General features: G+C 41.0%; 1 protein-coding gene across 8 annotated transcripts; it reads left to right on the top strand.

The window, feature by feature from the left end:
- Positions 1-56: 56 nt before the first annotated feature.
- Positions 57-27,051, top strand: ago2 (argonaute RISC catalytic component 2). Of its 8 annotated transcripts, none has more exons than XM_055877141.1 (20): positions 57-558; positions 2,024-2,066; positions 3,074-3,274; positions 3,400-3,520; positions 5,137-5,318; positions 5,688-5,824; positions 6,657-6,791; positions 7,039-7,126; positions 7,374-7,521; positions 8,195-8,314; positions 8,940-9,062; positions 10,155-10,288; positions 10,513-10,697; positions 13,621-13,780; positions 14,094-14,184; positions 14,585-14,779; positions 15,160-15,294; positions 15,402-15,503; positions 17,171-17,370; positions 17,565-27,051. In XM_055877141.1, the coding sequence occupies exons 1-20, from the start codon at positions 534-536 to the stop codon at positions 17,671-17,673; spliced, it is 2,634 nt and encodes an 877-aa protein (XP_055733116.1). In that variant the 5' UTR covers positions 57-533; the 3' UTR covers positions 17,674-27,051. The 8 variants fall into 8 exon arrangements, with proteins under 8 accessions (XP_055733116.1, XP_055733115.1, XP_055733112.1 ...); XM_055877140.1 differs by having other exon boundaries at positions 10,152-10,288; positions 14,585-14,791; XM_055877137.1 differs by having other exon boundaries at positions 6,657-6,809.
- The last annotated feature ends 761 nt before the right edge of the window (positions 27,052-27,812 follow it).

The following is a 27,812-nucleotide window of genomic DNA, read 5'->3' as shown; positions in this document are numbered from 1 at the left end:
TTTATCAGTGATCTTTTTTTTCAAATACAACATACCCCGGAAATGACAGCTGTTTCTTCTTCCTGTGAATGGCATTCGCCAGTGGTCAAATTGAGTAAACAGACATTTACATTTGGTTGGTAACGTTACAACTAATTTGTTGTCGCACGGTGTTAACATGGCTTGAATTAAATAAATGTAATGCATTTTGGTTGATCCATCTTCCCCTGGATTTCGACAAGTTGTAAAATAAAGACGGCCAAGGAAAGAGCGCGCGGGGATAATTGCGGGCTGTGCGTGTGACATCACACATAGCCATTACTAGGTCCTCTCGGCATTGCTCCGGTTTGTATTTAGGGGGATGGGGCCGTGCAGAGGATGATAGAGCTCTCATGGTGTTGTACTTTAGTTCTTGGCTAAATCCTCCCACTTCTTAACCGAACCACCCGCATTGTTTTATATATAGTACCCATTCACGTATGCACTTTGGCGACGTTTGACCGGAGAAAAGTGGAGTATCCGTACGACCACGGTGCACTCTGAAAAGCTACAAAATGTATTCCAGTGGAGCTGCTGGAGGTAAATTGTGCATTGCTAGTTAGCAAGACGGCTAACTACAAGGGTGCTGATTTGTATGTCGTTGGGGTATCTTCAATCATTTGCATGATGGTTTGTTTTCATTTTGTAACATTGTTCGCCAACCTCAATATAATTTCAGAATAATATTTCGTCCTAGCTAGCTAGATCTTGTTAGCAGTCATTGCCACCGTTTTCCCGGCCTGTTGTTACTGTAGCTTTTAGTTATGCCTGTAGTTATGCCTGTTGACCTGGCTAATGATAGCTGGAAGTCGATTAACTTGTTGTTCAAGTCCAATCCTAAAGTAAAATTCATTTGGGCAAATTAGCGAACAATTGCTTTAAACAAGTTCTAGAAAGAATTTGACCATCAAATAGTTGGTCTTAGGTAGCCATCTTGTTAGCTAACGTTAGCCAACTCAGATGAACAAATTGTTAGCTAGCTAGCTAGGTTAGTCATCTTCCCTTAGCCAACGGCGGCTTGTTAGCCTTTTCAAATGTTAGCTAGCTGGTTTGCATGCTAGCTAGCTAAAACAATTTAGCTAGCTGACTTGGATTGCATGCTAGATAGCTAGCACTATTTAGCTACGTTTTAGCCATAGCTTGTTGTGTGACTTGCTAGTTATATTTTCGAGGCTGTTTGAAAAAAACTAATTCTCTATCCTCTTGGTTAACTAGTTAACGTTACTATTATGGGGACCAGTCAACTTGCTATGAATTGAGCAAACATCGATAATTTAGTTATGCATCCTTTGCTAAGTTATTGTTAGTGAGTTGAAATTGGTAATGGTGTCCCGATTGTTTTAGTTTAACAAATTGCCATAATGTAAAGGCCAAACAAAGAAAATATCATCCTCTCATATCATGCTGTTTTAGTTTGCAAGTGGTAACATGGCCTGGTGTTTAGGTTTAGAAAGTCATGCGTTGTGACTAGTAGTTACTTTAGTAAATTAAGGTAACTAGCTAATAGATTATCCTAGTAGTAGCATAGAATTGTTCATTCCTCCTAGGTTTCTCAAAGTGGAGCACGTTTGGGTGAATTTAAGATTTGCTAGAAAATAAGGTTGCACCACTGATATGCTTGTTGACGAACTATTTTTCTGTTGATTATGTCCTACCCTCCACTTATTGAGAATGACCACTCCTAAACCACTCATCTTCTTGAAACTTGTCACTATCAGACTTCCAGATTGCTAGTGTGGGCTAGTTGATAAGGGAGCAGAAAAATCGCCCAGAAGTTGAAGCTACATGACCCTGTTCTAAGGCTGATAAGAGGGCATGGCATTTAGAAATAGTTAGCTAACTATGCAGGAATAAAGTATGGGAAATACAAATGTAAGTGAAGAATGACTGACAAGGTTTCCTTTGGGCATGTTCAAAAGGAGTAATATCTAAGAATATTACAAACATTTTGGTCCATTCAGCCTTCATTTGACTCATTGTGGAACACTGTTTTCTTCTTCTCTAGCTGCTGAGATGCTTGAACCACCTCACTCCTCGGGGTCAATTGGCTCTGGTAAGCTTCTTTCACACCAGTCTAAGTCTAGCACTATGTTTGTACCACCAGCCTACTATACCCTATAGTATACATTTTGTTTTCTCCTGTCCCCCGGACTGCTGTAATTTAAATGTCTTGATTCTGCCATGCAAATACGGCAAGTAGAACTGTAGGAATTAATTGGATGAAAAAGTGTTTACCAGCCAGAAAGAACAGTAGACTGCACTGAAGCACTAGTCATGTTATATGTTATATTTGCATCTTACAATATGTCCTGAATATCAGACCCCTGAAATACCCTCTTCTACTGAATATTACGGTAGATATTCAGGCATTCTGATTTGAAATGTGGAGAAATCCTATAATAGTTCACTCTTCATAGAGTCTTAGCTAGCTGAGAAAACAAATAACCACGGGAAAAGTCAGCTCAAGGAAAGACTGCATTTTTCTGATAAACTTTCCTGGTATTTTTCCCTGCCACGTTAACAATGTCTTAATCATGTGTTAAGACTCACAAGGACATTCCACTTGTTCTCTTCAGAGTGACTTATTGGACATGACAGTTTTGTACTGTATAGCTAGCTAGTGTGCATTGTTAAAGTCAAAAGGGAGTTATGGGGATTCAAAGAGCTGGAGAACAGAGATAAGATGTCAAAAGGGAGTATGTTCAGACATGTTCCTCCATGACCTCAAGGCCCCAGACCAAAGATGTCTGTTCGCTGAACGAACAGTCAAACTCGGCCAGGGCTCACCAACCAAATAGTTCAAGCATGGCAGCAAAATGTATTGAGCATCCATACAACTATTCACATTCTAGAAAATAATATGTCATGTTTAAGTGTGAAAGAACAATCTTGTGAATTACCCCAGTATAGCCTGGTCCCAGGTCTGTTTGTGTTGTCTTTCCAACTCATGACCATGAACATAGGAGTTGGTAAAACTTCTCAAAGTTCTGGGACCAGGCTTAACAACTTGTTTTGTATGTGCAGTTATTAACTTGTTTCTTTGTTTGCTTCCTACCCCTGACCCCTCTGATCCAGATCCCCCGTCTCCCCCAGTGCCAGAGTATGTGTTCAAACCCCCCTCGCGGCCAGACTTTGGCACCATGGGCAGGACAATCAAACTGCAGGCCAACTTCTTTGAGATGGAGATCCCCAAACTGGAGGTCTACCACTACGACATTGACATCAAGCCAGAGAAATGCCCCAGAAGGGTCAACCGGTATGGAGCCGTTTTAATTGGTTTACATGCTTTTACCTGAGCAAAATAACTAGTAGGCTATTATCTAGTGGATGACGTTTTGTACTGTATTGATAAAGTCTAACACGCTCCCTTTGTGTTCTCAGTGAAATTGTGGAGCACATGGTACAGCACTTTAAAACGCAGATCTTTGGGGATCGAAAGCCAGTGTATGACGGGAGGAAGAATCTCTACACAGCCATGCCCTTACCTATAGGCAGGGAAAAAGTAAGTCTCCCCGTCTGACCAGAGGTGTCTGTTATGTGAAGGCACAAATATTTTGGGACAGCCGTGATTACACGCAATGCGATATTATGTACACTCAGTGCCAGTTTATTAGGTACACCTATCTAGTACCGTGTCAGAACCACTTTTGCCCCCAGAACAGCACAAATTCTTCGGGGCATGGAACCGTTGCTCTATTGGTATCAAGGAACCTAGCGTGTGCCTGGAAACCATTCCCCACACTATTACACCACCAGCCTATACCATTGACACCAGGCAGGATGGGGCCATGGACTCATGCTGCTTATGCCAAATCCTTACTCTGCCATCAGCATAACGTAACAGGAATCGGGATTCATCGGATCAGGCGATGTTTATTCACTCCTCAATTGTCCAGTGTTGGATATCGCGTGCCAACTGGAGCCACTTCTCCTTGTTTTTAACTGATAGGAGTGGAACCCGGTGTGGTTGTCTGCTGCAATAGCCCATCTGTGACAAGGACCAACGAGTTGTGTGCTTTGAGATGCTGCTCTGCACACCACTGTTGTACGGCGCCGTTATTTGTCTGTTTGTGGCCCGTCTGTATGATTCTTGCCATTCTTCAACCTCTCATCAGTTAGCTGTTTGCGCCCACAGGACTGCTGCTGACTGGATGTTTTTTTGTTTGTCGCACCATCCTCCGTAAACTCCAGACACTATCGTGCGTGAAAAGGGGGCCGGCCAGCTTCTGCGACCTGAACTGGTGCACCTGGTACCAATGATCATACCACGCTCAGTCGCTTAGGTCACTCGATTTGCCCGTTCTGACGTTAAATCAGACAGTAAAAGGATGCCTGTTTTCTGGCTTTATATAGCAAGCCACGGCCACGTGACTTGTGTCTGTAGAAGCAAACCATTTTCGTGAACTTGGTGGTGTAACTAAATAAACAGGTGTAAATTACTTCCATAATATTGGTTTTCATCTTGTGTATAGACTACTTATCACACGTCTTGGGGTATACAGTAACGTCAAAGTATTTGCCCCCTTCCTGATGTTCTCTATATTTGAATATTTTTGATACTGAATGTTATCAGATCTTCAACTGAAACCTAATATCAGATAAATGGAATCAAATAACAAATAACACAATTACATGTTTATTTCATAAAGTTATGCAACACGCAATGCCCCTGTGTAAAAAAAACAAAAAAAAGGAATGGCCCCCTTACACTCAATAACTGGTTGTGCCACCTTTTTGCTGCAACGACTCCAACCAAATGCTTACTGTAGTTATTGATCAGTCTCTCACATCACTGTGGAGGGATTTTGGTCCGCTCTTGTATGCAGAACTGCTTTAACTCCGCAACATTCGTGGGTTTTCAAGCATGAAATGCTCGTTTCAAGTTATGCCACATCTCAATTGGGATTTGGTCTGGACTTTGACTAGGCCATTCCAAAACTTCAAATTTGTTGCTTTTGAATCATTTTCATGTTGAGATGATTGTGTGTTGGATGATTTTGTATTGCTGCATGACCCAGCTGCACTTCAGCTCACAGATGGATGGCCTAACATTCTCCTGTAGAATTTTCTGATACAGCCTATTTTAAACACACCAAAACACCTGTGTCCCAAAAACAGGTGGAGCTGGAGGTGACCATCCCAGGCGAGGGGAAAGACCGGAACTTCAAAGTGGCTATAAAGTGGGTGTCCTGCGTCAGTCTGCAAGCTCTTCAAGAAGCCCTGTCTGGACGACTGCCAAACATCCCCTTTGAGACCATCCAGGCCCTGGACGTGGTCATGAGACATTTGCCCTCTATGAGGTCAGTGTTTTCCCCTTTAAAACAATCAGTATATTTTTGGTATGTAATATTGGTATCTAATGGTGGTATTTAGTTACAGCACATACATGGTTATCAAACAACTGTTCTCGTGCAAGCGGACTCAATCAAACCAGTAAATGGGTCCACACACCTAATATGCCCATCTATCCCAAGACATTTCTTCAATCTTTCCTTCAAACATGGCCACAAATCGCTGTTTTCTTTGTACACACCAAAGCGTTACAATCCCCATTCACTTCTAGTATATTTGTCCCTGTGGGTTATGTAAATTCCTCTCTCCTTGTCTATTTGTAAAGCCAATTTCAGTTGAGATATTAATCAAATTTTCCTCCCACCCTCTTCCAACAGGTACACCCCCGTCGGACGTTCTTTCTTCACCCCTTCAGAGGGATGCTCCAACCCCCTGGGCGGGGGCAGGGAGGTCTGGTTTGGGTTCCACCAATCGGTTAGGCCTTCCCTGTGGAAGATGATGCTAAACATTGACGGTAGGTTTCACTTTGCAAATGGCTGTAAGGAATGTACCATTTGGAACACAACCAAAGTGTCAGACTAGAGTATGTCTCTGTGTGACTGGAAGGAGGATAGTACTGGGAATCTCATTCTATGGTAGGGTTCAGTCAGTAAATAAGTGGCATTGATTAAGCTCTCCCTAAAGTGCTGATTTTTGTGGAGCTTGTACTTTTGTGGTGATGCCATTGGTCCTAAAAGTGTAAACCCACTGCTAAAACAAGTGCAACCTGGGGGTCTCCCGGGTGGCGCAGTGGTCTAGGGCACTGCATCGCAGTGCTAACTGCGCCACCAGAGTCTCTGGGTTCGCGCCCAGGCTCTGTCGCAGCCGGCCGCGACCGGGAGGTCCGTGGGGCGACGCACAATTGGCATAGCGTCGTCCGGGGTAGGGAGGGTTTGGCCGGTAGGGATATCCTTGTCTCATCGCGCTCCAGCGACTCCTGTGGCGGGCCGGGCGCAGTGCGCGCCAGCCAAGGGGGCCAGGTACACGGTGTTTCCTCCGACACATTGGTGCGGCTGGCTTCCGGGTTGGAGGCGCGCTGTGTTAAGAAGCAGTACGGCTGGTTGGGTTGTGCTTCGGAGGACGCATGGCTTTCGACCTTCGTCTCTCCCGAGCCCGTACGGGAGTTGTAGCGATGAGACAAGGTAGTAATTACTAGCGATTGGATACCACGAAAATTGGGGAGAAAATGGGATAAAAAAATAAAAAATAAAAAAAACACACAAGTGCAACCTACCATAATGGTAAGTTACAGTATGTATCTGGAAGGAGGATAGGTCTGAATCTGTGCTGTGCTTGGTGTTTTGCAGTGTCGGCCACCGCCTTCTACAAGGCCCAGCCTGTGATTGAGTTCATGTGTGAGGTTTTGGATTTCAAAAGTATCGAAGAACAACAGAAACCCTTAACCGACTCCCAGAGAGTAAAGTTTACCAAGGAAATCAAAGGTAATCATTCATTACCAGGTAATCAATAGTTGCATTGGGTTGGTTGTTTTGTCTGTCTGAGTGGAATATTTGAAAATACTTATATACAAACATTCTGTACTATAACACATATAAATGTTGCTATGATGCGTGTATCTTTGTGTATTGACTTAAAATCTGACTTGAAATCAGAGTAGAATGTGATAAAATAAGAAACCGTTGTCCACGGAATATGTGAATCTGACCATTGTCTTGTTGTGATTCTCAGGTCTGAAGGTTGAGATCACTCACTGTGGTCAGATGAAAAGGAAGTACAGAGTATGTAATGTGACCAGAAGACCAGCCAGTCACCAGACGTAAGAAAGAACACCCTAAAATATTCACAACAGCCTCAATTCCTTTAGTTTCCTGTGATGTAAACATGACTTTTTTTAGGGATGTGATAGAAACAAACCTAATATTAACATGTTTAACACATAATTCATGCACAGGTTAGGAGCAGATCCCAATCAAGTTAAACAGAAATCCCCACTTGGTCTTGGATTTCTTTGAAAATCCATTTAAACTTTTTTATTTTTGGTTCGCTCATCTGTTTTACCTCAGGTTTCCACTGCAGCAGGAGAATGGCCAGACCATAGAATGCACAGTAGCGCAGTACTTCAAAGACAAGTACAAACTCATACTGCGCTACCCCCACCTCCCCTGTCTACAGGTTGGACAGGAGCAGAAACACACCTACCTCCCCCTCGAGGTCAGTCTGCAGTCCCCCCTCACAACTTGTTGATGGTTTACTGCTGGGTTTAAATTGTTACAAAGAATGAGGACCCGGGCGGTATTACAGAAACTCCACTTTACCATTACTTTGACAGACGATGCACAAGAGTATGTTTTAGTAATTTAGCAGACCCTCTTATCCAGAGCGACTTACAGTAGTGAGTGCGTACATTTTCGTATTGGTCCCCCGTGAGAATCGAACCCACAACCCTGGCGTTGCAAGCGCCGTGCTCTACCAACCGAGCCACACTGGACATCATCGTGTCAGGTAGCGCAGAAGTGTTTTAAAACCTGCCACACTTCCTTTGAATCAGCTGTTTTTTCCAAGGAGAAAAGACATGCATACATTTAAACATGATATGCTACTCATCCTTTTATCTAGAAAAAGCATTGCACAAATAGGTTTTTAATCACTTTACAGATTTATAAATGTGATTTGCCTGACGGGTGTGTGGAGTCTCATTTCATACAAGTGCATTTGTTTCCTCTCCTTTATTACCTTTGGACTTTTTCAAAAGGAGGCAAGGAGGGGACTGAGGATTAGCAAAACCAATTGACAGTCTCCATATGCAAGACTATTCTCTGGCTGAAGCCTTCGTGATGTGTCCCTGGGGGTAGTAATAAAGCTGTGTTGTAATGTATGTGTCTAGGTCTGTAACATAGTGGCTGGCCAGCGGTGCATCAAGAAGCTGACCGACAATCAAACGTCCACTATGATCCGTGCCACAGCCCGATCGGCACCAGACCGTCAGGAAGAGATAAGCAAACTGGTAAAGAGTTAACTGACTTGGGAGAGTAAACTCAAGCACATAGTGTCTTGACAGCTGCTTTTATAAACTTGAAATGATCTATTAGGATGTACAATGACTCTGAACTGCTGTTATTTAACTATTGATGGCCTGACTATGTGAATGTTTTCGTTCAGGCTGTCTTTCCAAAGTCCTAGTGTGTGTGTGTATATAAACAGTGGTGTAAAGTACCTCAGTAAAAGCACTTCATTATTTATTATATTTTTGCAAACTTTTACTTCACTACATTCCTAAAGAAAATACTCCATACATTTTCCCTGACACCCAAAAGTACTCCTTACACTTTGACTGGAAAAAGGTCCAATTTACACACTTATCAAGAGAAGATCCCTGGTCATCTACTGCCTCTGATCTGGAGGACTCACTAAACACATGCTTCGTTTGTAAATTATGTCTGAGTGTTGGTGTGCCCCTAGCTATCCACCAATACATTTTAAAAAGAAAATTGTGCATTTTAGCAATTCCATTTACTTTTGATACTTAAGTATATTTAAAACCAAATACTTTTAGGCTTTTAGAGTACTTTCTCCACAACTGTATATAAACCCTCTGAATTATTACCACTAAACCGTTGCTCTCTTTTCAGATGAGAAGTGCCAACTTTAACAATGATCCTTACGTGCGTGAGTTTGGGGTGATGGTGAGGGATGAGATGACCGAGGTGAACGGCAGAGTCCTCCAGGCCCCATCCATCCTCTACGGAGGGCGGGTAGGTTTCTCTGATTTAAGATGGGTTGATTTTATTCAGTGTTTCTTAATCCTGGTCCTGGGGACCCAAAGGGGTTTACGTTATTGTATAACTGACTCAAATGATCAACTCATCACCAAGCTTTTAATCAGGTGTGTAGTGCTAAGGCAAAAACCTAACATTATTAAAAACGGCACTGATGAACAACAGTTCTTTACGTATATTATGGAAAGGGAAACTTAGAACACTCCAAATAACAAAGTTATGTCACTTGTATTTTGAATCAGTCTTCTAATGTGAAACATCCCATTTAAGCCCGGTGTACACAACCCAATTTTGGCCCTGGTTTTTAGCTGTCCCAGCGACAAAATCCCCATGTCGTTGCCTACTCGGGGTGTGCAGCCTTCACCGACGCAGGTTTAATGTGAGCGGGTCAGAGACGTAATCTGCGGGCTACTGATCTCGCCTTTGAGCAGTCCCAGACGTCCCGATATTTTCAAACATGTTTAATTTTATCTGCACAAAATCTGCAATGCTCTTGTAGTGTGAGATGTGCAACGGCAAGTTGAGAACGGTGGTCAGCAATAGCCAATGAGGGCTCGCTAGTGAGATGATGTTGTTTTGCATCACTCAGAATGTGTAGACTCTCGCGCAGGAGCAATGACTACCACTAGTATGCGTCTGTACTTGCCTTTAACCAAAGCCAAAGTGTCAGTTACAGCTCGACGTGCACAAGCAATGTTATTCAATTGATGACTAGACATTTCAACTCTGTATGGCAAGTGTGAATGTCTGACTCAAAAAGTTTGAGGCTGCTTTGAGCCACAGCACGTTGGAGCTACGTTTAATCTAATCACATTGTTTTGGCGAGACAGCGTGGTATCAAATCCTCACTGACCAAGTGAAGTCTTGCAGGGTGACCTCAGTCTGTGCCACATCGCTTAGTATCGCACCACTATGTTGGCAACAAAAACTACAGGAAAGCCAGTTGTTTAATGCGAGGCTCAGCGACGTTAGGATTTTGACTCATGTAGTTTACCCCTGGCTTAATTTGTCCCATTCAGACAACTATTTGTCTCTGACCCTTATCTCGTCTTCCTTTTACTCAAGCAGAATAAAGCAATAGCAACTCCCATCCAGGGAGTGTGGGACATGAGGAACAAGCAGTTCCACACTGGCATAGAGATCAAGGTGTGGGCCATCGCCTGCTTCGCCCCACAGAGACAGTGTACTGAACTCCTGCTCAAGTAAGAACTGCAGCTGCCAGGAGCAATAACATCGCAGGGGGGATGTTTATAATTGGGATGTTTTTTGTTTTTTTTAGAGTTAAACTATTTTAAAATTTCTAAAACTATTTATTCTGTGTTAGCCCGCTTATGATTTCAATCTACACAATATTTTTGGAATCCAATAAAGAGTTTGAGGACAGTTGTATTGTGTTTTTGTACCTTCTAACCTGTGTTTCTCTCAGGGCGTTCACAGACCAGCTGCGTAAGATCTCTCGCGACGCGGGGATGCCCATCCAGGGCCAACCCTGTTTCTGTAAGTACGCTCAGGGGGCGGACAGCGTGGAGCCCATGTTCAAACACCTGAAGTACACCTACCAGGGCCTGCAGCTGGTGGTGGTCATCCTGCCTGGGAAGACGCCCGTCTATGGTGAGGAAACTGGAAACTATACTGAACAAAAATATAAACGCAACAATTTAAGTTACAGTTCATATGAGGAAATCAGTCAATTGAAATAAATTCATTAGGCCCTAATCTATGGATTTCACATGACTGGGAATACAGATTTGCACATGTTGGTCACAGATACCTTAACTTTTACTGCCTCTGAAACCCGGATCCGGGATCCCTCCCCACCCCCCCACACTGATTAGCATAGCGTCACATTTAAATAGTAGCATCTAAATATCATTAAATCACAAGTCCAAGACACCTAATGAAAGATACAGATCTTGTGAATCAAGTCACCATTTCAGATTTTTAAAATGTTTTACAGGGAAGACAAAATATGTAAATCTATTAGCTAACCATGTTAGCAAAAGACACCCTTTTTCTTTGTCCACCATTTTTTCTCAACACCAGTAGCTATCACCAATTCGGCTAAACTAAGATATTGATAGCCACTAACCAAGAAAAAAGCTCATCAGATGACAGTCTGATAACATATTTATGGTATAGGATAGGTTTTGTTAGAAAAATGTGCATATTTCAGGTATAAATCATAGTTTGCCATTGCAGCCAGCATCACAAATCTCACCAAAGCTCCTAGAATTACTACAGACAGCAACGTGTATTACCAATTTACTCATCATAAAACATTTCTTAAAAATACACAGCACATAGCAATGGAAAGACACAGATCTTGTGAATTCAGACAACATTTCAGATTTTCTAAGTGTTTTACGGCGAAAACACAATGAATCGTTATATTAGCATACCACATATGCAAACGTTACCAGAGCATTGATTCTAGCCAAAGAGAGCGATAACTCAACATCGCCAAAATATATTAATTTTTTCACTAACCTTCTCAGAATTCTTCAGATGACACTCCTGTAACATCATATTACACAATCCATATAGAGTTTGATCGAAAATTTGCATATTTAGCGGCACAAATCGTGCTTACACAATGGAAATAGTGTTCAACTACTCAAGCAATCTGGCCGGCGCCATTTTGAAAATACAAATATTTTTATCAAAAACTATTCATAAACTTGACTAAAAAAATACAGGTTGGACATGAAATGAAAGACGTATTAGTTATTAATGCAACCGCAGAGTTAGATTTTTAAAATTAACGTTACTAGACATACAGTGTGCATTACAGCCAGACTAGTGACGCAATAACGGCGTTATTGCCGTTAATAACACTAATCACCATTATTGAGTTTACATTTTTCCACATAAAAACGGAATAACATCATAAATAGCTCTTACTTTTCGACGAGCTTCCATCAGAATCTTGCCATGGTGGTTCTTTGTCCAAAATAATCGTTGCTTGGTTGTAAAACGTTGCATTCAACTTCTGATATAGCAGCTAACACTAGCTAGCCATAGCTATTTTGCCATAACGTGTCCAAATCCTCAAGGCGCAATACTGAGGAAATTCCGAAAAATAGCAATATACTCGCATAATCTGATATAACTCGTTTTAAAATAGCTTCGTTATGATGCTTCTAACACCTATGTCTAATTAAATTACAGATGGATACATCTAACGTTTAAAATTGAGCGTTTGAAAATGGCACCCTGAGGTCCCTCTCTGCGCAATGCTCAGCGTGGAAAGGAAGGCTCCTCTCGCTCCTTGGCCATTTATAACCTCTGAGAGCTACGCAGCAAGCCCATTCCACTTCTCATTGGTTACTGACATCCAGGGGAAGGCGGGTGCAGTTCATGTCGTTCCATAGGATATACAGAGACTTTCAAAACTGATCTGAAATCAGAGCTTCGCTCTCAGACCATCGCAGTACCTGTCATGGATTTCGCTGTAGAAAGAGTTCTGGGTCACCCACAGACAAAATTCCAACGGCTATAGAAACTAGAAAGTGTTTTCTATCCAATATAATTAATAATATGCATATTGTACGATCAAGAATTGAGCACGAGGCAGTTTAATTTGGCGACACCCAGAAATAAAAAATGCTAATTGCGCCACCTATTGGCAAAAGGTTAAAAAAAAAAACTCGAAATCGATAAAATGCAATTGTGTTTATTGTCTGTAGCTTATGCCTGCCCGTATCATAACCCCACCACCATGGGGCACTTTGTTCACAACGTTGACATCAGCAAACCGCTCGCCCACACGACGCCATACACGTGGTCTGCGGTTGAGGCCAGTTGGACCTACAGCCAAATTCTCAAAAACAACGTTGGAGGTGGCTTATGGTAGAGAAATAAGCATTAAATTCTCTGGCAACAGCTCAGGTGGACATTCCTGCAGTCAGCATGCCAATGGCACGCTCCCTCAACTTGAGGCATCTGTGGCATTGTTATGACACACCTGCACATTTTAGTGGCCTTTATTGTCCCCAGCACAAGCTGCACCTGTGTAATGATCATTTTTAATCACCTTGATATACCACACCTGTCAGGTGGATGGATTATCTAGGCAAAGGAGAAATTATCATTAACAGATGTAAAAAAATAGTTGTGGCCAAAATTTTAGAGAAATAAGATTTTTGTACGTAAGGGAAATGTCTGGGATCATTTCAGCTCATGGGACCAAAACTTTGCATTTTATATTTTTGTTCTGTATATGTTCCTAAGTCAATGAATGTCACTGTTTATAACTCTGCCTTTAAATCCTATTGGTTCAGTTAGTGCTGTGCTCTATATGCTGTTATGGAATATTTAGTGGATTATATGTTCAACTGTATGAAAGCAAATTTCACATGATGTTTCTACCTTTGACATTTTAGTCATTTAGCGGACACTCTTATCCAAAGCGACTTTAATTAGTGCATTCATTAACTAATTCAGAATTCATTGCAATGCACAAACTAGCTGTATATCTCTCCTGTTGTGCTGACATAGCCTTTCTCCCTCCCTCCCCTGTTTCTCTGTGGGCTAGCTGAGGTGAAGCGTGTTGGTGACACGGTGCTGGGCATGGCCACCCAGTGTGTCCAGGTAAAGAATGTTCAGAAAACCACTCCCCAGACCCTCTCTAACCTCTGCCTGAAGATCAACGTCAAGCTGGGCGGGGTCAACAACATCCTCCTCCCACAGGGCAGGTCAGTGCAGAACCTCTCATTATCATGGCTATGAATACTTGCTGGTTTACTGTTAATGTCTAACAGTATTGTACTCTGCATTCGGTTAAAATGTATAAACCAGCATGCGTAAGACTTACATTCTTCCATAATAGCTTTTGTGGCTTATTCCAAGATATCAGTCTACTCATTCACCTATACATTCACATGCTATAAGTGAAACGTCAAGTCAGTCTCATCCAGCCATCCATGTATATGTCCATTCTTCTGTTCACACGTCTTCTCCTCTCTGATGATGGCTCTGGTTAATCTTATGGGTGTCTGTTCTTCCCAGGCCCCTGGTGTTCCAGCAGCCAGTCATCTTCCTGGGTGCTGATGTCACTCACCCTCCTGCTGGAGATGGGAAGAAACCCTCCATCGCTGCAGTAAGTCAGACAGAGCAGACGCTCCACAGGGCCTTGTCACCTACCAGGGACTGTAGGGGTGCATCTCAATAGTCTACAGTAGTTTATTTTACCCACAGAACCATGTTTCTGCTAGGGAGTAGGGGTGCAATAGTCTACAGCGGTGTCCTTTACTAAGTCCAACATCTGAAATGGAGAGAACTGAGGGAATCAATAGCCTTCTACTCCACCTTGCTCACTGACCAGCTTTGACCTGACTTTCAAAACAGCCAAAAAATAAATGATCTTAAGTGTGCTCTGTGCTTCCTCTGGGATGTGCTTCCTCCTGATGAATCCCTACATGACTCCATCTGACCTATCCCCCTTGTGAAAATCCTGACGTGTATATTGTCCTGATCATATCCCTTTTCCTCTTTTCTAGGTGGTGGGGAGCATGGACGCCCACCCCAGCCGCTACTGTGCCACGGTGCGGGTGCAGCAGCATCGCCAGGACATCATCCAGGACCTAGCCACAATGGTCAGAGAGCTGCTCATCCAGTTCTACAAGTCCACCCGCTTCAAGCCCACCCGGATCATCTACTACCGCGACGGCATATCTGAGGGCCAGTTCAACCAGGTTAGACTTGAGGTAGACTTGAGGAAATAGGATTTCAATTCAATTGCATGATCTGTAATTGTACTGTACTGGTCGTGAGTAAAGGATTTATTTGTTTTTCTTTTGGTTTCTGTTTCTATTGGTTACCGTTCCAATTCAATTCTGAATGCCTAGTCTTTGTTTTACTGAGATCAAATCGGGTATTCCAGATTTTAAAGACTTTAACAAAAAAGAAAGGTAACTTTTTTTCTTTTTCAGCTGTGTTTGTTTCTATTAGTAACCGTTCCAATTCTGAATTGCCCGATCTATCATTTTTTCCCCCCTGATTTGTAAATGTATGTATTGTGACGTGTGGGAGTTACTGTTTTTAAACTGTAGCTGTCGTTTTGGGTTTTATCCAGGTGCTCCAACATGAGTTACTGGCGATCCGTGAGGCCTGCATCAAACTGGAGAAAGACTACCAGCCCGGTATCACCTTCGTGGTGGTGCAGAAGAGACACCACACTCGACTGTTCTGCATGGACAGAAACGAGAGGGTTCGACATCTCTCCAATTCATACTGGCCACTATTATTACTGTAAAAGAAACTTCTATGAAATGCCTACATCGTGATATTATATGATTCCTAATGTGTTTTGTTCAGGTTGGTAAGAGTGGCAACATCCCTGCAGGCACCACAGTGGACACCAAAATCACTCACCCATCGGAGTTTGACTTCTACCTGTGTAGCCACGCTGGCATTCAGGTAAGGACCAGCCAAATGGCTGCCTATTCCCTTTATAGTGCACTACTTTTGACCAGGGCCCATAGGGAATAGGGTACAATTTCGGACACAACCCAGGACACTGTAGAGCTAGGAAGTGGAGAAGGGACTATTCTGGAAGAGAGCCTACCTCCAGCTTTACTAATACTAAACTCAGCAAAAGAAGGAACATCCCTTTTTCAAGACATTGTCTTTCAGAGATAATTTGTAAAAATCCAAATTACTTCACAGATCTTCATTGTAAAGGGTTTAAACACTGTTTCCCATGCTTGTTCAATGAACCATGAACATGCACCTGTGGAACGGTCCTTAAGACACTAACAGCTTACAGACGGTAGGCAATTAAGGTCACAGTTATGAAAACTTAGGACACTGAAGAGGCCTTTCTACTGACCCTGAAAAACACCAAAAGAAAGATGCCCAGGGTCCCCGCTCATCTGTGTGGACGTGCCTTAGGCATGCTGCAAGGAGGCATGAGGACTGCAGATGTGGCCAGGGCAATAAATTGCAATGTCCGTACTGTGAGACGCCTAAGACAGCGCTACAGGACGGACAGCTGATCGTCCTCACAGTGGCAGACCACGTGTAACAACACCTGCACAGGATCGATACATCTGAGCATCACACCTGCGGGACAGGTACAGGATGGCAACAACTGCCCGAGTTACACCAGGAACGCACAATCCCTCCATCAGTGCTCAGACTGTCCGCAATAGGCTGAGAGAGGCTGGACTGAGGGCTTGTAGGCCTGTTGTAAGGCAGGTCCTCACCAGACATCACCGGCAACAATGTCGCCTATGGGCACAAACCCACCGTAGCTGGACCAGACATGCCTGGCAAAAAGTGCTCTTCACCGACGAGTCGCGGTTTGATCTCACCAGGGGTGATGGTTGGATTTGCGTTTATCGTCAAAGGCATGAGCGTTACACCGAGGCCTGTACTTTGGAGCAGGATTTATTTGGAGGATGAGGGTCTGTCATGGTGTGGGGCGGTGTGTCACAGCATCATCGGACTGAGCTTGTCATTGTAGGCAGTCTCAACGCTGTGCATTACAGGGAAGACATCCTCAGTGTTCTGCCTTGGCCAGCAAAGAGCCCGGATCTCAATCCCATTGAGCACGTCTGGGACCTGTTGGATTGAAGGGTGAGGGCTAGGGCCATTCCCCCCAGAAATGTCCGGGAACTTGCAGGTGCCTTGGTGGAAGAGTGGGGTAACATCTCACAGCAAGAACTGGCAAATCTGGTGCCAGGAGGAGATGCACTGCAGTACTTAATGCAGCTGGTGGCCACACCAGATACCGACCTACTTTTTTTTTGCCACCCCCCTTTGTTCAGGGACACATTATTCAATTTCTGATAGTCACATGTCTGTGGAACTTGTTCAGTTTGTCTGAGTTGTTGAATCTTATGTTCACACAAATATTTACACATGTTAAGTTTGCTGAAAATTAACACAGTTGACAGTCAGAGGACGTTTCTTTTTTTGCTGAGTTTATGTGCTTCTGAGACCTAGATGTAGTTTCACTGCTCTAAATGTTTTTATAATTTGGATGTTTAACATTTATAGGCTGTTATACTTTGGTTGTAGTAGAGCTAAATGACATGCATTACCACTGAACATGATTTAATAATGGTAATACCTTTCCCCAGGGGACCAGCCGACCATCCCATTACCACGTGCTGTGGGACGACAACCATTTCACCTCGGACGAGCTGCAGGTGCTAACCTACCAGCTGTGCCACACCTATGTGCGCTGCACCCGCTCTGTGTCCATCCCAGCACCAGCCTACTACGCCCACCTGGTGGCATTCCGTGCCCGTTACCACCTGGTGGATAAGGAGCATGACAGGTAAGAGACCACGTCTGTTGACCATGGCCCTGTTCTGATAACCTATTTAAAATACCTCTTATTTCCATCATATCGCAGTACCATTCAAACTGTGACAGGTTAGTGATTATCAGGAAGTGATGAAGGAAGAATTATTATTTAAATAAAGAATTTGGACTGAATAATTCAAACTCTTCCCATTGTGATCATTCTAGTGCGGAGGGCAGTCACACGTCGGGACAGAGCAATGGGCGTGACCAGCAGGCTTTGGCCAAGGCAGTTCAGATCCACCAGGACACACTGCGCACTATGTACTTCGCCTGAAGCATCAGGGGCGGACATTGGTGAGACAGACCCAACAGGGAAGAAGCCTTCTCTCCTCCCACCTAACCCCCTTACTGTATCAGGTGTGGGCGTTAAGTGGGTTTGTCATCTTGTCTCTCCCCGCCAGTAAGGGGGAATGATACCAAACAAATTAGGGAGGGTTTCTTTTCCAAAATGTCCACAATTATTTTCAAACATGCATACAAAACCGCTTTCTCCCCCCCTTCCTGGCCTAACCCTGGTCATTCTAAGGTAGTACTATGTAAAATGATTACTCAGAAATGGGTTGTGGTGGAGTGGACTCCTTTATTTTACATGTTGTACATTTGTTTGTATTTGTAAATGTGGGGGGAGATACATTTGTATTACTTTTCTTTACACTGACAGTTGGAAATACTTGTATCAAACTAAGGGGCAGTATCATCACACTTTGGTGTTCAGACACTATACAGTTTTCTGACGGGGTCTCCAGGGTTGAAAGGAGGTGGGGATATCAAAGACGAGAACGGTCCGATAGGTTTATAATCATTCTTACTCTTCACAACCTTTATTTATCAGCCAATCAAAGCAAAGTGCACTGACCAGGACTTAAGTACACAAGTACTTAACATGTTGTCTTTTCATTTGTATGTACTATGAATTTAACAGGCTTGGATACAGTACCAGCCTCAGAGTATTTGTCCTCCAACACTGGTGACCAACATGTTTTTATGCTGCATCTGATGACCGCTAAGCAAGTAATTTTTGTATTAGATTTTCATTAGACTTTGAAACTGTTAACACTTATTTTTTATCAAGACTTATACAAATTAATAATATGAAATTGTAACGACAGCTATTTTTGCTGTCTTGCCTTTTACTTGGACTGGGTTGTTTTGTCAATCTATGGCCAGTGTGGCCAGCGAATAGATTTACTAATAGAATGGGACTGGTTCCCAACAGACACCTTTTGTGTTCTCTGAGCCACATTACATGTGAAGACATCTACATTGGGGGGGGGGGGTCAAGTCTCTTGAAATGAAATCTGTTGTCTCCTTTTAGTGTCCCCCTTTCATGTAATCTATTATTTTATGAATTTGTACATAGATGACTTACACGTTCGATTTAGGCATTTGGATATGTTAACCCTATCTAGTTTTCTTTAGGCTTTTATGGCAGCGAAATGGTTTTCTCCCTACTGGGGGGGAGGGGGGGGGGGGGTGGTTGTAATGCTGTCATCTTGTAGTACAGTCGTTGATGTATGAATCGGTAGAGTGAAGCCTGTGATGTCAGTGTCACACGTGTAGGGACTGGACTGAAGATGAGGTGGGGTTCTATTGGGGGACAAATGTTCCAGAGACTGCTAGATATTTTCTCTTTGTTATTCCTCTGTAAAAAAGGGAGCAATTATGCTATTCCACTAGTCAAGCAAAGTTTTTTTTTTTTTTTCGTCAAGTAGTTTAATTGTGGGCTTTGTATCATAGCCTCGTGGGATATAGGGTATATTTTGAATACGCTTTTAGAAGAGAATGCTAAAATTATGATAATAGAAGGAATTTTTCAAAACGATTGTCCGGTATGTAGTTATAAAGAATAAAAAAATAAAAATAAATTTTATGCAGAGCTTGCATGCAGAAATTGTAATGCCTTCCAAAATGTTTTTTTATTCCCTTTTCTGTTCTCCTTAGTAATGACATTTTAGCAGGGGTTTTTCATATAGCCTAGATTGGCTGGCTTTTATCTCGCTCTTTTCTAACTATGCATTGTTTTTAACCAAGAGATTTTAGCAGTGACCTTTCCCAAATAGGAATTTAGGACATTTGTAGAGTAGTTTTTTGTTGCTTGGTGCGTTTTAATAACGTTTGTAGTGCTTCTTCCCTAGACCTTTGTAATGTTATGAGGGGTTGTGTTGTCGTCATTTGTATTGTATATTTGATAGTACAAAAAATCGGTATATACTTTGTAGAACACACATCACTCTTCTTAGCCAAACAAGATTACACATTTTATACAAAATTCATGTCCTAAAGAAACTGAAGCACAAGAGACCATTTTTAATTCCAGGTGCTCGACTTTCTCTTTCACGAATGTCACCTTAAATCTCAATGGACTTGTCCAAGATGCTCTTCACTTGCCATAAGTATGGTAATAGACGCTGAAGTGGTTTTGAATACCTTTTATTATTATTTTTCTCTACCTTAATGACATTCATTTCTCATTACCTTCAAAGTCATCCGAAGTCCGACTGACTGTGGAGCATTCTTAAAAATCAAGTACTTGATATTTACTTGTTTTTTCTTTTCTTTGCTGGTCTCGCGATTTGTAAATTTGGATACATTTTTGATTATAGTGAACATAAATTCCATTGATTGGTCAAGCCAAGCAGGAAACCCGGACATACATTATGTGCAATTGTGTTGAAATGGCTGTGTGTTCTACCTCTTGTTACCTGTTCAAGTGTTATGGTAACGTCACACTGTTGGTCATTTCTTCATAATTACACAGGATATTATATCTGATAGGCATCGTTTAAATCTTACCTTGTCATGTGTTTAAACCTTTGTCATGAATGACAGTCAGTGAACCTGCGTTCTGTAATCATAGTTTCATAGTTCTTGTGTGATATCTTAAAGCTTGTTCAAGATGTTTCCAAAACAAACAAAAAAAGTGGTTTGAGAACAAATTATTTGATCGTAACGAGCTTTTTATTTTAATTGTTTTATGCGCCAATGCATTAATTTTTAGCACCTCATTGCATATCTTTGGAGATAGATGGTGTTGCCTAAAAGACTGTTGTAAGCAACATGTTGGTAAAGCCAAGGCTAACAATTTAGCTGCTCACCCACAATTTGATGATTAGTATTGTTCATTGACATCTTTCTTTTAAGCTATTTGCTTAATACTTTTGAATATGCAACATGCTCTGCTCCCATAGATACACATGGGGTACATAGAACGGCATCTCCCATGTTGCTTTAATTGGGTTCTTTGAATGCAGTGATTGAATGAAATATTGTTGTTTTTGGAATGCATCGTCTTAGCTCCCCTCATTGTCTCACATTTGATTCATGTTTGCTACGGTCAACTCAACAGATGGCAGGTTTTAGTTAATACAGTTCAAGTAGACATGATTGATAACATGAGTTGTTGCTGTGGAAACGGATCAAGCATAACTTGTTGTAGGGTGCACTGGTCAAAACAGCATGTTTGCTTGTCCATTGAATTGTGAACATTCTCCTTTCAATATGGCTAAAGTGAAACTTTTCATACTACCGTTTTTCATCCGTTTTCCCTAACTGAAGTCTGCCTCACCTTTTGTTCATCCTAAACTTGTTTCTTGGGAGATGTGGTCATGTTACTGCTTATTTGTGTTTTAAGTTACTTATTTATACACAGCACCTTGGATTATACCAGACCTGTACAGCATTGCTTTTCCTGAAAATATCCAAAACATTTAATAATGTTATTTTGCACTAAAATAAAAACCATTTTGGAGCTGTAGTCTAGTCACTAGTTTGTCTGAGAGAAAATGAGACCAGATCAGCTGGGTTATATGATGCATCATGAGTCTCAATACCAGGCTAGTTTGTCTGAGACCATACCAAGTCATTGCATTGACAACTAGTCCCAGATTACACACACATCAAATTGTATTGGTCACATACACGTGTTTAGTAGATGTTGTAGCAAAATGCTTGTTCCTAGCTCCAACAGTGCAGTAATATCTAACCATTTCCCAACGTATACCCAATACACACACATCTAAGTAAGGAATGGGATTAAGAATGTATACATGTACAGACGAGCAATGTCAGCGGCATAGACTGAGATACAGTATATACATATGAGATGAGTAATGCAATATATGTAAACATTATTAAAGTAGCCAGTGATTTCAAGTCTGTGTATATAGGCAGCAGCCTCTGTGCTAGTGATGGCACACGTGCACTAAGCCAGACATTCAGATGGTTACACCTAGGCCTGTTTGTCGAGAGGGTTTCTCCCAGCCAGCATACAGTGGGGATTCACTGAAAAGAATGCCTTTTTAACGTCTTCGTCATATAAATAACTGCCACTGGGTTGTGATTGAATCTCCTCCCAGAAGAGGGTGCTATTCATAATTTATTCTATTAGTTTTGAGCTTTTGTATTTCTATGGCCATGAAAAAGTTGAGGGAAAACCATATGCAAAACAATAGTCGAAACTGACATTTATCTTACCATGTATTAGGATGATGGGTAGACGTCTGATAGTTGGAACAGTCTGATTGTATATCTTACTGGTTGTGTAGCTATAGTCTGATGCCAAAGTAGTGTGTGTGTGGAAAAAGGGTCCAGCAAGTTGGTGGTTAAATGTATTACCTGCGTCGTTGTGGTCGCCAGAATTAGAGAAGTCGGAGGCATCAAAGAATGTGGCAGAATTAGTAGCATATCCGTATGTAGGAGTTGACTGCACACCTTTTTTGATCAGAGAACACCTAGCTATATTTAAGCAATAAAGCACGAGGGGGTTTGGTATATGGCCAATAAACCACAGCTAAGGGCTGTTCTTAGGCACAACGCATTGCGGAGTGCCTGGACACAGTTCTTAGCCAAGGTATATTGGCCATATACCACAAACCCCCGAGGTGCCTTATTGCTATTATAAACTGGTGACCAAGGGGCGGCAGGTAGCCTAGTGGTTAGAGCTTTTTAGCCAGTAACCGAAAGGTTGCTGGATCGAATCCCCGAGCTGACAAGGTAAAAATCTGTCTTCTGCCCTTGAACAAGGCAGTTTAACCCACTGTTCCCTGGTAGGCTGTCATTGTAAATAAGAATTTGTTCTTAACTGACTTGCCTAGTTAAAGGTTACATTTAAAACCAATGTAATTAGAGCAGTAAAAATAAATTGTTGGCATACCCATGGTCTGATATACCGCGGCTGTCAGCCAATCAGCATTCAGGGCTGGAACCACCCAGTTTATAAAACGATTAGTCTTTGTCAGTCAAATCAGGAATGTACGCAAGTGAGATACAGTTGCCATCATCCGTAAATGGTATGTGTATTTGGTCTTGTACAAAATAACATTAAAATCATGCACAGACTAGTTAGTAATTAGTTAGTAATTATTGCATCGTGGGCTCAGGCGCTTTTCTGGGGGAAAGACCGTGAATAACAAGTATGTTGATGGGGGTGTTTTCTTGTATTAGAAGGCATATCATGTTAATAGATAATTGGAACTTTACATTGTAGTCCCAAGCCCTTGCAGGAAAAGGTGCTCTTCATATAAGGCTGAGACTACAAGTCCTAACAGATGGTCTTTGTATTATCAATATTTTTGATTAAATCGATGTTGAGCATTTGCCACCTGATTTTGTACTGTCTGAGTATTTGTGGAAAACAAATATCAATAACTAAAGGTTATGAATAATAATAGTATTGTCTTATACATAAAATGACAATAGATCCAATATTTATCTTTATCATGCTTATTTGAGTTGTTGGAGTGTGTTTGCATGACATTTTCAAAGGTATTTGAGATGGTTTAGCTTCTCCATTGCTTAGCTTTACCCTGTAGTAGTTTTCGCTTGTATAGCTTTGATTTGGGCAGAACATTGCCTAGATGGGCTGAGAGTAGTATAGGCTGGCTTTTCTATCTTATCCAGCTAAGGTAATGGCTCCTGTATTACAGAGGAAAGTGAACGCAAACAATGTAAATTATAAAGCGGGTGCTATCTGTGTTGAAACTATTTTATACTGTGGGCAAACAAAAATATAAAATCGGATGTGTGTACAGAAATGCCGCTCTCCTTTACCCATCTTCCCTTGAAGGTCTACATTTGAAATAACATCCCTGTTTAGTAGAGTAACTTATTTTCTTAACTCACATGTAACAATGAATGTACCTAAGGCCAGTGTATTTGTAATATTAAGTTGTATCCACCTGTAATATATGCTTGTATCCATAACTTTTTATTATTTTTATGCATGCTCATTAGCTTCAGTCCACAAACCTTAAACTGATTGACTTTATCCCACTTTCAGGAGCCAAACTTCAGTCTTTGTTTTCCTAAGTTCCTTAGCATAGGCTAACATCACATATTGTCAAATAATTAATTCCTCTTCAGTCATCACATTGAATAAGAGTAAGAAACTGAGTATAGTCTCATACATCTTGTTCATCAGAAAGCAAAATTTAATAATTATGATTTCTTAGTTAGCTTTCAAATGTATCACGGGAACATTTAGACTTCTATAAAATTAAAACATTTTTGCTAAATAATGTCACACTGGCGCAACCATCGGTCCGTTTTATATTTTTTTCCTTTGTGTGAGGTGTTGTGTGGTTTTTGGCTTATGCTAGTCTTGGTTCTGATATTCCACTACAGTACACACTAGATAGTTTTATGGAAAATGACTAATGCTGTCTCAGGCAACTAATCCAACATTTCATTTTGTGTTGACACCTTTCTTGGAATGTCTGCAAATGTCAAAGTTCTTAAGATACTTATGATCTCTAACATGTCCTGCTATGATGAGCGTCCCATATCTGTCTTCTCTCCCCCTTGAGTAAACGGCACGATTGTTTTATAGTATTCTTTGGTTGAGCTGATTCCAAGCATTAGGCCAGGATTGTCGTCATGCCAAGCTTGACCCCCTATGATCCACAGTGATGCGATCCTATTTAAATAGAGAACAGAGCCTTCATAGCGCTTCACCAAACTAATGCCATATATGTGCATTTAACATGGATATGTTATATCCTTCTGAAAGAATTGAGGGCTTCAGAATGTCTTGGCTTTTTATATACCAACTTAGTAAACTACCTCAAAACGGTCTCGGGTGCTAGTGTTTATCCCTAATTTATGACGAAGACAAAAATCAATTGTAGTGACCAAACAACATAAGCCAATACTGTGTATTAGATAGACATTATTTTACATCCCAAAAATATATTACAGATTAACTTTACATACTAAAACATACTAAATGTCTAAGTTCAAAGGACCAAATTTTGTAATTGCAGTTCAAGTCTCAGTGTTATTATATATGCATGCGAGTCCTCTTTTTTTTTTTGATATATAAATATAGTGATAACAAACATCACCAATGAACGCTTAGCTAGCAGAAACTGAGTTGGCAGTTGTTCGCGTAGCAATATAAGCTGTAGTCATGACTGGATGATATATTGACGTGCCAATCGAATGGCTATTTATTCGTCCATCTAATCACTTACTATTCCTGCTATAAGTTTTTGGTAGTATTAAATATAAATAATGGGCTGCAGATGGAGAGAGACTTCTCAATGGGATGATGTATGCAGAGCAATAACTACTGAATTCCAAGCTAAGGTTGTGATTTGCTTGACTAGGTGTAATGCAAGTCTCACCTGGTGAGCTACATGAACCCTGCCTTGTGATCTAGAGTCGACTACAGCAGGCCTCCGACTCGGTGGCGTCTTTCATTCAGCCTTTAAGAGATGACAAGGATGTCTAATAAATGGAATGTACTTGTAGCTTAGCAAACAAATGGTCCACAGTTAAAGCTTTCTAAGGGTCTGACACAATCTGCATCTTTAAGTGATTTTATTTCATTTTTTTGTTGTTGCCCTTTACCAGTTTTAATCTGTTCTTACACCCAGAAAAAGGAAAATAACTATCAAACTATTAAATATCCACATTTGTAATGTTTTAGATGAGGCTAATATATGTATTTTTGCATGCTACATTTTACGAAGTGAATACATTTGAACTACACTTTCCTCAATGTTTTGTACATTGTGACATGATATACAGATGTAGCCTACTGGCATATTTCAGTCACTTAAGATAATCTGATAGCCCAATGGAAAGGTACAAAAAAGGTATGGAAATGAAATTCCAATTCTCTGTTATTGTCATCTGATCTGAAAACATCACATGTTTTTATGGTGTTGTGTGCCTTTTTTAGAGATTAATTTTCTACCTATCATATTTGAGTTGCTCACCCATATTTGATTTACAGCACCACATAAAATAATTTCCACATTATCATGCAGCCTTGAGTGAAGACGCTGCATAGAATGATCAGTGTTTGTGTTTTGCACTTTCAAAGCAGTTAAAAAAAATGCCCGCTTAAGGCTGGGCAGACAGAAAAATTAATAAAACACAAGGTATTTTATGCTATCAATATGAATAATATGACTGAAGAGCTTTTCTAAAAAGGTAAAGATATATATTCACGAAGTACCTCATAAGCCTGACAAATGCTGCATTTACTTTTCTCATTTTTTATTTTGTCTTCATATTGTCCAATAAAATGTAAATATCCCCTCTAGGAGGTTTGATTGTCACAAGGCTGTGCATATGCCATGCAAAACCAGTTCACTGTCAAAACATTTAAATGGTATTTTCAGAACCTGAAGCCAAAATAAATGGTTGTGAGATTGTCATGAATGCACTTTTCTTAAATACATTCATCATCATTCTAAATTGTAGCTACATACTTTCCATGTTTTGCTTGTTAGGATGCTGTGAGTGTCCAAAGAACCCAAAAAATTGGTTTCAGTCACTGAGGAATTCATGTCACTTTCCATCAACAAAACTATGGCGACTCCATACTGTTCAACGTGACTGTTGACTCCGGTATTGCCATGAAAGGGCTGTATCTGCAACTGTTTGTCCTCCCCATCTTATTCTCCCACACCTTTGTCTTAAGATAGCCTTAGAACTTCAAATGGGGTACCTTCTAGTATATTTGGCCTTAAGTACAAAATTATGCACTAGAATCCACACCTTGAGAAACCATGTCATGCATGCGCCATTGCCACATATCTACCTCCTATGAATGTAAGTGTCCTGGAGTTGCAGTCACCTGATTTTAATTTGTTATGTTACGCTTCTTCTTTTTTATGACAATCATCCTTGAATTATCAATTAAATACTTTTGAAAAGCCCTACATTTCCTTATGTCTTGACTTTTCACAGTAAACACTATCCAGGACATACCATTTCTGTTTGAACCCGTCAAGGATTGTTTTTCTTTAAATGTCAATGTACGCCATTGAGGAGTAAAGTGACCAAATACTCTTTGCAAAGGCAGTCCTGCACAGTACAGTGAACTCAAACCTCCCTCGCGTGTCATTTAGATTTTCAGAGTTTACTCTACCACATGCCAAAACTGAATTTGCTGTCATCTATCATGGAAAGGTCTTTTTGGTGCTGGTTTATTTGTTCGATCCACTGCTAAGCAGCTGCTCCTTGTTATAGTTGTTGTCGTAAAGTGTCAGTTTTGATTTCTATTACTTTTTTGTTAACAATTATGATTACAAACACGAGAGATGCTGTAAAACCCTGATAGAAAATGTGAATACGTTTCACTTAATATAGTTAACTCTGGCTTGACTGTAAATTGCATTAATTCATAAAAATATCAAGTTTCTTCAAACGTTTGTTGTCTTTTACTATGTATATTAAGATTTGGTTAAATGTGAATGGTTTAATCTTGTCCCTTGATGTACGTATGAATAACTGGTCATGGTGCTTGTAGGTGGACATTAGATTCTGCAAGTTAATCATTTAGTATGACACGTTTTGGGCTTCATGAACCACATGTTCCCAATGAAATAACACTGTCCATCTTTAGCTGTTTTTGCCATTCCTATTTACTTATGTCAGTGCTAGACTTTTCCAAATACACCCCTTGCGCCTTTTCTATTTTACTGCCAAAACAGCACTCCCTAAACACACACAGATGGTGTCTATAAATCCCAATATGATTTAGTACTCGTATAAATGAGGTGCTATACTTTTTATTTCAGCCATAAAGTCTATTTGGTTTTTATACTGCCCCCACAAGTACAGTAGTCTACACCTAGCAGTGTTTTTTTTTTGTTTTCTCGAAATGGATCCGACTGTTGCATGTTCAGTTCAAGCCCAAGAGAATGGGAGTAAAGACTGCCGATTTCCTAAAAATACATATGCTACGGAATATCGACACTGCTTGATTTAGAACTCTTTTGAGGTATACAATCAACTGACAAACTTTAATATGGGGCCGACTTTTTCCCATATATTCTACTTGAGTCCATGTCAAGTCTGCAGGACACAACCTGCGCATAAAATATATTTCACTATTAAAAAGTCAACTTTCAGAAGATATATTTATAGGACAAATTATTCGGTAATTTTTTTATTAGTTGG

This window comes from Salvelinus fontinalis, chromosome 22, assembly GCF_029448725.1.
Source record: "Salvelinus fontinalis isolate EN_2023a chromosome 22, ASM2944872v1, whole genome shotgun sequence".
Taxonomy (NCBI): Eukaryota; Metazoa; Chordata; class Actinopteri; order Salmoniformes; family Salmonidae; genus Salvelinus; species Salvelinus fontinalis.
This window is presented reverse-complemented; position numbering and strand designations above follow the sequence as displayed.